We start from the raw sequence: 12,613 nt of genomic DNA on the forward strand, positions 1-12,613 counted from the left end.
CATGGGGGGGAAAAGTGCCTGCGTCTTATGGTCCGGATGCTGCAATTTCTACCCCTCGCAATTTCTACCCCTCGTTGTCACCCCCTTTAAATCCTGTGTCCCCGCGACTGTCCAGACCTCCCGTCTGTTTATAGGTATCTGTGTATGGTTTATATCCTGTAATACATGATCCGCAATGAGTGTTCGTGTCCCCGGGGCTGTCCCGTCCCGCTCCTCTTTACCGGTGTGTTCCCGCCCCTGTCCTCGGCTGTCCCGTCCCCTCTAACTACCTTCCCCGGCTCTCTAAGGGTTACTTGAGGCATAGGCTTACCGCTGGATGCTAGCGACGATCAGCGGTAAACCTCCGTGCTCAAGCCGCCGGGTGGTCCGTGCGCGCTGTCAATGCCTTCCTCCATTCACTTCCGCTTTCATCACCAATGCAGAAGTGAATGGAGGAAGGCATTGGCAGCGCGAACGGACCACCCGGCGGCTTTAGCACGGAGGTTTACCGCTGATCGTCGCTAGCATCCAGCGGTAAGCCTATGCCTCAAGTAACCCTTAGAGAGCCAGGGAAGGTAGTTAGAGGGGACGGGACAGCCGAGGACAGGGGCGGGAACACACCGGTAAAGAGGAGCGGGACGGGACAGCCCCGGGGACACAAACACTCATCCAGCGGTAAGCCTATGCCTTCACACTCCTCAAGTAACCCTTAGAGAGCCGGGGAACGTAGTTAGAGGGGATGGGACAACCGAGGACAGGGGCGGAAACACACCGGTATAGAGGGGCGGGACGGGACAGTCCCGGGGACACGAACACTCATTGCGGATTATGTATTACAAGATATAAACCATACACAGATACCTTAGACAGACGGGTGACAAAGAAGACACAGGACAGACTAGTGCAGGGGTGACTTAATACCACACAGGGCATTTTAAAGGACACGGGACAGTTAAAAGTACATGGGTGGCATCTAAAAGCACACGGTGGGCACTTAAAGGACTCAGGGGGCTCTTTGAAAGACACAGGGGACACTTTAGAGAATACAGGAGGCACTTTAAAGGACACAGAGGGCACTTAAGACAACACAGGGGGGCACTTTAGAGGACAAAGGGGCCACCTAAGAGGACAAGGGGGGGCATTTAAGAGGACACAAGGGGACAGAGGAGGTCATGACTCACAAGGGAGACACTAAAGGTACAAATTTGTACTAAAGGTACAAATGGGACACAGGGACACAAGAGTTACAAGGGGGACATATAAATTGGGGAGGGGAGAAGATCCACAAGATGCCCCTGGACAATGGATGCACCAGGTTCAGTTTTTTGTTTTTTTTCCTGGTTTTTGTCCTCTAAACCTAGGTGCGTCTTATGGTCCGGAGCGTCTTATGGTCCGAAAAATACGGTATATATATATATATATATATATATATATATATATATATATATATATATATATATATATATATATATATATATATATATATATATATATATATATATATATATATATATATATATATATATATATATATCACCACGTGACCACCGCTGCTGAGGACGAGAGACTTGGCTGCCCACATGGTGCATCAACTTTTCCATGCCTGCTGCCGCCAGACCCATCCATCTGTATAAGACAATCTCCAACGGAGGTTAGCCGCCCATGTGCAGCAGGCTCCCGCCTGCTCGGACGGGAGTGCTACATGCCTGCCACCTTCCCAGCCTGCTCTGCCGCCTCCCGGCCTGCTCCAACTTGAGGAAGGCAAGTCACCCTTCTCGCTGCTGAGCCCACCAGCTGGCCCTCCACCCACCTAGGTCAAGGTGAGGAGCCACTACCGCCGCAGCCATCTGTTGGATCCTCGACCCTGGGACATAGCACTGCCCGCTTCATACTGGGCCAATATAGAGAATGCACCCTGTATGTATTTAGAGAGTGTAGCCCGTCTAACTTCCCCTCAATGGTGACTTAATACCAGCTGGGTCAGCTCAGGAATCTCCTCTGCCACGGCAGAGCAGCTATTTGATAAACAGCATGTTAACAAAAAATTTGCTTCCATGAAAGCAGAAGGTAAACAAACTGCAGATTTATTGCAGGATTTGTACCAGCTGTAACAAAGAAGTGTTTTTCTTTAAAGGGGTCATCAGGCAAAAAATAAAAATAGTTTTACTTTCCTGGGGCTTCTACCAGCCCCATGCATCCTGTGCTTTCGCATACATTTTTATGCATTAGCGGTTCAACGCGTAAAATTTTACGCGTTGAACCGCTAATGCGTAAAAATGTATGCGTTAATGTTCCTGCACCAGCGGGAATGCGTAAAAATGTATGCAATGCGGCCCGCCGACCCAGAGGTCGTCAAAGGCTAAACGAGCTGAAGGAGGGGGACCAGAGCAGCAGTGAGTGACTACGAGGGCACAGGATGGCTGCATGGGGCTGGTAGAAGTGAAACTTTTTTTTTTTTTTTTGCCTGATGGCTCCTTTAACCACCCTGGCGTTCTATTAAGATCGCCAGGGCGTCTGCGGGAGGTTTTTTTTTTAAATAAAAAAAAAACTATTTCATGCAGCCAACTGAAAGTTGGCTGCATGAAAGCCCACTAGAGGGCGCTCCGGAGGCGTTCTTCTGATCGCCTCCGGCGGCCAAAAGTAACACGGAAGGCCGCAATGAGCGGCCTTCCGTGTTTTGCTTACTTCGTCGCCATGGCGACGAGCGGAGTGACGTCATGGACGTCAGCCGACGTCCTGACGTCAGCCGCCTCCGATCCAGCCCTTAGCGCTGGCCGGAACTATTTGTTCCGGCTGCGCAGGGCTCAGGCGGCTGGGGGGGACCCTCTTTCGCCGCTGCTCGCGGTGGATCGCCGCAGAGCGGCGGCGATCAGTCAGCACACGCGGCTGGCAAAGTGCCGGCTGCGTGTGCTGCACTTTATTTCATCAAAATCGGCCCAGCAGGGCCTGAGCGGCACCCTCTGGCGGTAATGGACGAGCTGAGCTCGTCCATACCGCTAAGGTGGTTAAAGGTTATTATGCTGTTTTGTATCTTTCAGAGCAGAGAGGTAGAGTTCTGAGTGCCTTTCATGTTACCAGACAGGACCCGGGGAGGTTCTGGAATTTGTACATTTTGAACTTTGGCCACTTTGCAAACTGGCCGGCTAATGTCTGAGATTCCCCAGCATTTTGGACTTTGGCCGACGTCAAATCGGCCAGTTCTAGAAATGGCCGACCACTTCCCACTTTTGCCAATTTTAGGTTTTGGCCATAGCATATACATCCTTACCATAGAGTGCTTTCTAAAAATAATGGAAATACTGAGAATCCCTTGTGAGAAGATGGAGTGGCCCAAAACCTTTCAGATTTCTACTGCCTACTGTAAGAGACAGCAACATAGAAGAAAAGCAATTTATGGTGCATTGTACTCTGTCAGAAATGTACTGCTTATAAATACATACATGATTCCAACACTGGGGGTAGAGCTATTAAAACACTGAAGGGTTTTAGGGCATGTTCACACTACAAAAGCTTTTCTAAGCACTTTGTGATTTTAAAAGCTCTTGCTAATTTTATTCTGAGTGTTTACACTAGAGCGATGTGATTTTGTAAAAAATACCTTATAGCACTGTATTAGCTTTTAAAATCATAAAGTGCTTAGAAAAGCTCTTGTATTGTGAATCAGTCCTTAGAGCTGGGAGCAGTGCAAAGACCAAGAATGTCTGCTTCAGGAGCATAAATCATCATTGGTGGTGAATGGGAATGAGAGAATGGGAGGAAGATTTCATTGTGGGGTGGGGGGGGGGGGGGTTGTGCGCGACTTGAACAGGGAGTACACATCACAGTTTACTGGTTTGCGGCGATCTAGGATTGCGCTTTCCATGCTCAATCGCCATTTTTCAGATTCAGTGAAATATAATGTAATCTGGAACGACCGCATCACAGGCGAAGAAAAAAAGCAAGAGCATTCAGATGAAAAAAAGAAAAAAAGAAATAGGAAACAAAAAAAAACAAAAAATAAATAAATGATAAATGCAATTCCCAAGTGGGCCAATAAGATCAATGAGCAGGTTACCCTTGAATATTGTGCAACATGCAGCAAAATGCATGCGATTCTGACTTCACATCCATATTAGCACAATAAAGTTGGGGAGAGGGAGTTCATTGGTCAGCTGTAAATAGGAAAAGCACTTAAAAACTTTATATAAGCACTTAGAAGCATTAATATGTGCCAAAAAGTAAATAGCCTTCAGCTTCATCAGTAGTACAGTACTAGGATGGGACACAGACAGTTGGGAAGTATTGTGGGTACCATTTCTCAATCCTCAACTTTCCACGTACTCCTCCTGACCGCGGATCCAGCGCTGGGACCCTCAGAAGTGTGCAGCCACAGGACAGCTCACATCTGCGCAGCAGCAAGGAGCCGCCGCTCGGGCTCAGCGGAAAAAGCAGAGCCTATCCGACTCTGTGCTACTGTGCATGCACGAGCCTTTGGGGGTCCCAGCGCAGGAACGGTAGGAAGAGAGGTATGTGGGGAGCCTCTGAACTATCTGGAGGCTTCCTCCTACTTAAAAGAAATACCCATTTGGGCCACTTTTTTTCCACTACAGGTATACTTTAAAAGAAGATGTCAACTTGACAACTATGAATAACTCACAAATAGGATTCCCTACATACATTTCCAGAATGGGGAGCAGGGTTGTGGATAGGATGGGGAGTGAAGAAATACCCCTCTTTTTTTACCCTCACCATCCATCCTTTCAGTAGCTGAGCCAAGAAACGTCCCCATATCTCTATTCTCCCAAACAGTCCATGCACGTTCCTCCCCTGATGCAATCACACCCTAAAATTATTGCAGAGGGAATAACACCTTTCCCCTTACACACTAAGTGGGTTGCCATAATTGTGCGCCTGCACATATGCATCAATGGGGGGCAGGGAAAAAGGAGGGAGGCAGGAGGAACAGCTATCGAAGGAAGTAAGGGGGGCGTCCTCAGTCTTGTGTCCTCGGTACCGGGTCCAGTAACTTCTGCCAGTCGCGGGCCAGTCTGTGCAAAAGAAGTGTGCTCTACGTATCTCTCCATCAGCCGCCAGAAAGATACGTAGAGGGTGCACTTCTCTTGCGCCGTCTGGCCGTGACTGGAGGAAGTTATGGGACCCGGTACCGGCGCAGGAGAAGGCTGAGGACGGCGGCGTGGGAGTGATCCGTGCACATGGGGCTAGAGGAAGCCCCATGTATGTATTACACTTTTTTTTTTTTAGTCTCTGGTTTCCTTTAAAAATTTGGTTCTGCTGTGACCTCTAGTACAGAGTTGAAGTTACAGAAATAATTCTTCAGTGTGCAGCAGCTACCATATCTCTCCCTCATTCATTTCCATCTGCATTAAGAATAAGCCCTCTTTCACATTAGACGCGTATAGAGGCGGACACGTACGAACATCAGAAGTGCATGGACTGCACTGTCTGATGTTCACATTACCTACGCAGTGCGATGCGCAATGGTAGTGTGATCGTACGCCTTGCGTTCCGATCGCCTGGCCATCTGTGTATGTCAGTGTGAATGAGGCCTAAGCCACATGGCAACAAAGCAGGTAATTTGGGCACCGGTGAAGCTTCCGTAAAATAGGTGCCTCATGGACCGCAATGTTAATTGTGGCTTTAGCGGTGCCCCTACAGTAATTTCCAGTCCCTTGCAGCCGTCTCATTTCCTCACCGCATCCCGGTCCTTCTCTGTGTCCCCGTTAGGCCGCCCGTAATGATGGCTACCCACCGTCAGGGTTGGCTTTTCTGTGCCTTCATCCACAAGTGCCCGCGCATTCACATCAACTGGCGCACACTGCGCCTGCACAGTCATTGTGCGCAGGCGCAGTATGCGCCAGGTGGAGTGGATGCGCAGGCACGAGTGCCAGCACTGGCGCAGAAGATCCAACCTCGCCAGCGGATCGCCATCATTACGGGCGGCCAGCGGGGACACCAAGAGGGACTGGGCTGAGGCGAGGGACTGAGACAGCTGAGAGGGGCTGGAAGAAACCACAGGTGAGTAAAAAATGGAGTAGCTATTTCGCATTGGAAGTCCTTTACGCACCAATCAGGTCTATAGAGATTTAAGATGAGTGAAGTAAACTGTTCTAGTATGCAGGTTCCATTCATTACCAGTATGGTAGCAGCTACTATGGCCTGGGAATGAGATTTGGCAACATTTCTTACTTGACAATTTTGCAATCCAATACACTCGAAGTTTTATATACCCTACCTGCATCAGGTTGAATCTAGCCACTTCGTTGATGGGGGCATCTGAGATGATTCCATACTGCTCAGGGTTGACTATGGCTGGACAGATGAAGCAAGTCAGCAGAAGATCAGTGCACATAGATCTCACTTCACCAACATCCAAACCTTCCACACACGAAAGAGTTTTGTACATCTGTGAAACTATCCACCTCAGGCTATGAGGGAAGCAGTAAGTGTTGTGCTTTAAATATCCAATAAACTTATTAACAAGTGCAACCAATTTAGCTTCATTCAAGTCAACCATTTCTTGGACCTTCTGCTTGAAACGGTCACTTCCCTTCTCCCCAAACAGCTTCTCTTGCTGGACTGGAGTAAATCTCTCAATAAGCGTTCCTGGATCAGTCTCCAGGTGATCCTCATCCTCAACCAGCAGCTGCATGATAGGTTCATGTAATGTGGCAGTCAAGAAGAGCTTAGCTGAGAAAAGTCCCTCAGAAAAAAGTTTGAAGATAATGCTGAAGGCACAAGTCCCCTTCCGGAGCAATCGGCGAGGGTTATCGCTTTCCTTCAGTTCAAACTCTATTAAATAGCGTAAAACCTGCAGTAGATAGCTCTCATCTTCCTGCATGATACAGTTGCCATAGAGTGAGGTGAACACTGTGTGAATGACACAATGAGCATTCTCTTGGTTGAGTTTCTCTCCAGCCACAAGGCATGATGCAATCAGTCGTGGGTTTTCCCGAAGCCGGTTCAGAAACTCTCCATATGAAGTCTCCTGAAAGCCTAGATGTTTGTAACCATCCACAAACTGGGTGTCCTCCAGAAGCTTAGCATGCTGACAGCATTCTGCTGGAGAGGCTTCAGCACTAGAGGAAAAAAAATAGTAAAGAGGAACTATTAAAAAAACACTAAGAATTCACATTATTTTCAGTAAAAAAAAAAAAAAATTTGTTCACCACAAACTTGAAATGGAGCGACAGTTTGAGCTCATGAAAGCAACCTACAGCCTGGGTAAGTGATCACATGAAAGTGTTCTCACCACATTTTTTTTCCCAGTTGGGTGGCATGAAAAAGTAGCCGGGTGGGGGGGCGAGTGGAATGCAGGGCCAGTGCAACTCTGCTTACAGCATAGGAGGAGGATGAGAAGGCGAGCCTATGGCAGCCGGGAGCTCACCAAAATTAGTCGGGTGGAGCACCCGGCTAAAAGAGCCAAGGGAGAAAACTGCATGGTCTCTAGTTACCAGTAGCATTCTAGGGGGTTTTATGTCTCTAAATCCTGTTACGTAAAGCTGGCCATCAAGTGGTTGATTTTTTTTTAGTTCAATGGCCTATTTGATTCGATCCTGCAATCAACTCTAATGGTAATCAAAATTGGCAGCACGATGGAGTAGTGGTTAGAATTCTAGCCTTGCAGGGCTGGGCCCCCGGTTCAAATATTTGGACGATCTATCAGAAACTATCATTTGGGCACACTAACGGAAACATAGCTGCTATCCAATTCGATTAGGTGCATGGAATCGATCCAAAAAACTGATCGATATTACAATCAAATCGACTGTACAAAGAAAGTTATTATTAATGGCCACCTTTAAAGTGCATAAACACATGCAATTTTGATTGGCCAATAACTGACCAATTTGTCCTCTTCGATGTTGTATGAGAGCTTACTTACACAATCTGTTCATTGTTTTCAAAGTCTGTTGGCCGTCATACTGCATGGAAGTAATAAAATTGGCCAATGATTGGCCAATCAAAATGAGATGTGTGTATGCACCCTTAAAGGGAATAGTTGTATTTTGCTCAGCTATTAGCTCAAGTCTCTGCACAGCCTGTGGTGTTCTGCAAGAATTGTAAAGCAGATGAAGGGGACTAAAAGTTTTATACATATCTGGGGCTTCCTCCAGCCCCCTCCGTGCAGATTGCTCCCATGCCAGCCCCGTTCACCTCGGCCAGTCGGGAGTACTGAATAGGCGATGCCTGGACAGAAGCAGGCCCAGCCAAGGGACGGGAGATGGGGGGAGCGTGCTCGGCCGCACTGCACCTGAGCCAACTGCCTGCGGCGAACAGGGCTGCTACCAGACTGTCTAGAAGGATTTAGACACCAGCGTGGGAGCGATCTGCATGGAGAGGGCTGGAGGAAGCCCCAGGTATATATAATAATAATATAAAAAAAAAAAAACACCTTTTAGTCCCCTTCATCTCAGGTATACTTTAAAGGTACCTGTAAGTGTTTTTTCTCGCCTTCCCCTGGATCAACAGGGCTATGTGAGGGAGCAGGCTGGTGTTGCACTTTGTTCTCTGGTTGAATTTGATGGATGTATGTCTTTTTTCAACCCAAATAACTATGTAACTATGTACCGATTAACGGTACAATATTTTTCTGTGTGGCGGATTGGAATACAACAATTTTGATCAGAATGTTGGATTATGTGATCTGTAGCTCCCTAATAGTCCTGGAATGGAATCAATCAATTACCTTCGGATTACTTTGGATCCAGCTAATCGAATCGAATGATCGCATCTGATGAAAATATTGTATCATTAATGGGCACGGTCAGTGAAATACAGACAACATAGGAACTTCCCATCTCCCTGACTGAGTAGTCAGCCACACAGAATGGGAGCTTGTTATTTATCCATTTTGCACACCTGCACACTTGGATTAAGCCACTGACAGTGTTAGGAAAGTCTGGCACTTAGGCAGGATCTAGCAGGTGTCTCTGTCTAGCAGCTCATATAGATGGAAAAACAGCTGTATCGATTAAAAACAATAATAATACTGCAGCAAAGTCCCCACGATCCCTAACCACCCCCTCTGTGTGTGTGCGTACGAGAGACATCGTCGCAGGAGACTTGGGCGCAGGACACAGACAGTATATGGCTGATCCTGCTGCCGCACAAGTTCCCGGCCGTGCTAAATACTATTCCCCTCCAGGCCGCCATGGATGGCGGGGAATGAAATAATTATTGTGTTTTAAAAGTAACTTCAGCTCAGTCTTCTGACGGTGCCGAAGTTACTCCTTGTGCGCGGCTATAGCTGTAATTCCTATTACGGCCTATGGTGGCGCCGGCTGCCCGCAAGTCTCCAGCACTGGATTCAGAGTGTTCGCCGTGCGCAGCATAAAATACTGAGTGTCCAGCAATGTCTTCTAACCGCCCTGTAGCTCCTGCCAGCGGCTTTCAGGCACCCTCCGTATATGGCTCCCGACGTGTCACCTGATCCACATCTGGTCACGTCGCATGCCGGGAGCAATGCACAGATGCCGGAGACCAACTAGCTGCTACAGGCTTGGTGAGCATTTTATTCTCTGCAACCCCCCCCCCCCCCCCCACAAAACACAGTCCCTGTTATCCCCTCAGGGACGCCAGGTAGTTCCATTTTAGCGGAACAAAATCAGAAAGGATCCTATGTTAATCAATAGGTTCCATTCACATCATTCTGTTTAAAACTGATCTGTTCAGTCCATTCTGCCCAACTGACTGCAAATATAGGGATTCTGCGAGAATTCTGGATGAATGGATGCTTCGCATTAACCAATCGCTTACGGAAAGGATGAAAAACTAATGCTAAATAAAAATGATCCATTTGGTGGATCAGTTTTGATACGGATCAGTTTTTAATCTGTGCAGTGTGAATCGGCTCTGAGGCTAGGTTCACGGCGGTCAGTTGTATAACGCACGCGTTATAATGGAGTGTGAACTGAAATGGAGACTGGACATAGTAATACAAAGCCGGCATGCAGTAAGTTAGAATAACACAATCCATTACAACTCAGTACTGTGAGCAGGCCCATAGAATTGTATGGGCAGTGAGATGGGCAGAATTATTCTGCAATGCAACTGAGCACTGTGAACTAGTACTAATAGAACTGTCGACCAAATATAAGTGTGCAAACTGGTACCTGATGGGGAGTTAACCACAAGTAGTGACACTGAATCAGAAACGGTTACCCACTTCTTCAGAGGCTAAAACATACACATGTGCGTTTTAGCCTCTGAAGAAGCAGGGTAACCGTGAAACGGCTGTCAGGCTCTCCCACCCCCACTGCATACCACTGTCTGCACCCACAGAGTCACAATAAAGGTACCGTTTTGTCTGATTCAGGCCACTACTTCTGTCTGCAATATGTATTGTGTTTTCTCCAGTGTGCACGCTTCATGAGTACCAGTATTGCAGGGCCACACCCCCAGCCACCATCTAGAGTCGCTCTTTCTTCTACAATCTTAAACATTTAGTACAATGGCAATCTACAATCACCAGTACTGGCAGGAAGTAAAGGCACTGAGGTGTGTTACCTAGTTAAAATGAGTCTGTCCAAGTTTATCCTTTGTTGCTTGGAAATCCAAGACGTTCTGTAGAGTTTCTCTGCAGTTTTCAAGACATCGGCGTTGAGCTTCTGGATCAGCTGCTTTTCTGCACTGACGTAGAGCTTCTCCTGCTTTAGGTGGCGGGCGAGGGTGTGGATATCCGGCTTCACCATGCTGGAGCGCGACAAGCACTGTCGGACCTAGAAAAACAAACATGCACTGTCAGAGCAAGTAAACGAAGGCTGAGCTGTCAGTGTTCTCCCCAGGCTCTTTTAGTCGGGTGCTCCACCCGGCTAGTTTTGGTGAGCACCCGGCTGTCATCGGCTCACCTCCTCCTATGCCTTAAGCAGCATTGTGCTGATAAGCGCCGGTGCAGCATTCTCTCATCTCGCCCCACCTGGCTACTTTTTATGCCACCCGGCTACTTTTTCATGCTACCCAGATGGAAAAAAATTCTTGGGAGAAAACTAGAACACTGGCTGTACTTGTCCACTACTAGGTTAAGAGTATGTTTCCACTAGAAGCATGCAATTCGCATTTCATTTTTCGGATGGGAAATTCACATACAAATTTGAATACATATATCCGCTTTGTTTTATGAGCAGTCACATAATTTTTTTGTTTTTATTTTCACTTTCTTCATGGTGATACGACAATGTTCGCGAACACCCACACAAAAAAAGGCAAAGGTAAAAACAGCATGCAGCGTCCTAAAAATAGTAACACTGCTGTACATTTGTTTTCTGAATGCAGATCTCGCATCCAATGGACACAGGCACATAGGAATTTATTGTCACCTAGAGGAAACAGACCATCACACAATCCTAGAACATAATAGCAAATGCTATAATGTAACAGCAATAACATCCCATGTTCTTGAGCTTTTACACAGAACCTTTACCAACGGCACTACAAGCAGCATGCTTCTAGGTTGAGAAGACAGGTCCTACATTGCACATACAGTGCAAAGTATAAAGCCCAAATGACCACCAGGCCTAATCATTGTCACACAGATTCAAAAGAAACACAGAGAGCCTAATATAGTGTAGTATGTACTGGAAAAGGAGTGTATAATGAGACGTGAGAAAGGGATACTCACAAACCAGGGTTACCTCCAAGGCAACCACTGTAAATGCAGGTGAGGAGATTAGACCTGTCCTCACTCAGGATTAAGAAGTCGCTCTCTTTAGATCAGAAAAGTAGGGGTAGATCACCTCTTCACCAGGGGTATCCCAACAATATCCTGCGCCCAAATTATGTGTCTTGTGCAGTGGGTCTGGAATGAGTGACACAGCCGGCTGTTAGTCAGCTTAGGAGGAACACCGCAGATCTGCTTTTTAATGGGTTGTGGGGGGTTTTGTATTAGCAATGGTATATAAAGCGTAATTGTACAGTAGACAGTGGTGTATCGATTTTTGCTCTTCACCAGGGGTGGACACAAAACTTGCATAGAGAAAACAGATGCGCCAATAGAATAAAAGAAACTAAAATGTTTAAAAGTTGATTGGAAGGCAGTGGGAGTATATCAAGAATTGTGTGTCATTTTTGAAATTGACAGTCTTGTGTCTGCTTATCGGAGGTGCCTTCCAAGCAATTTTTAAACATTTTAGTTTGTTTTATTCTATTGGCGCCTCTGTTTTCTCTATACAAATTGCCACACAGAGGGAAGGCATTTTGCCAACGTCAATACAAAAAGACACACCATCTCAGTATCAGCACTAGAGAAAAAAAACTTAAAGAGATCCGGAGGTGGGTTTAAAGAATGCTATTAGGACACAGAGGCTGGTTCTGCATACCATCACCAGCCTCTGTGCCTGTACTGTGCCCCCCCCCCCCCCAAGACCCCCTGCGCTCTGCTGTCCCCCCAAAAAAAAACGCCATCCTAGCAACATGCACCTTGTCGCTAGCAGGTTGTTTATCTTTGTGCTGCCTGTCACCGCCACTCCCTGCGTCCCTTCCCTCCAGTCAGCTTATGGAGGCGGGGAGGGAAAGGATGCAAGTGGGGAGCCGCGATATAGAGGAGGCGGGGGAGCGGCTGTGACACGCACCACAAAGGTAAAAAGCCTGCTAGCGACAAGTTGCATGTCGCTAGCATGGCATTTTTTTTCCTGGGAGA

General features: G+C 47.1%; 1 protein-coding gene across 8 annotated transcripts in view; it reads right to left on the minus strand.

Annotated features, from left to right (window-relative positions):
- The window catches only part of GAPVD1 (GTPase activating protein and VPS9 domains 1), a 131,501-nt gene that overhangs the window by 69,624 nt on the left and 49,264 nt on the right, over nt 1-12,613 (minus strand). For all 8 annotated transcript variants that reach the window (XM_068248182.1, XM_068248189.1, XM_068248188.1 and 5 more), the window contains exons 2-3: nt 10,486-10,697; nt 6,212-7,055 (exon numbers count right to left, since the gene is read on the minus strand). In XM_068248182.1, the coding sequence (XP_068104283.1) occupies nt 6,212-7,055; nt 10,486-10,670 (1,029 nt within the window). In that variant the 5' untranslated portion in view covers nt 10,671-10,697. The remainder of the gene's footprint in view (nt 1-6,211; nt 7,056-10,485; nt 10,698-12,613) is intronic.

Source organism: Hyperolius riggenbachi, chromosome 8 (assembly GCF_040937935.1).
Source record: "Hyperolius riggenbachi isolate aHypRig1 chromosome 8, aHypRig1.pri, whole genome shotgun sequence".
In the NCBI taxonomy this organism is placed as follows: Eukaryota; Metazoa; Chordata; class Amphibia; order Anura; family Hyperoliidae; genus Hyperolius; species Hyperolius riggenbachi.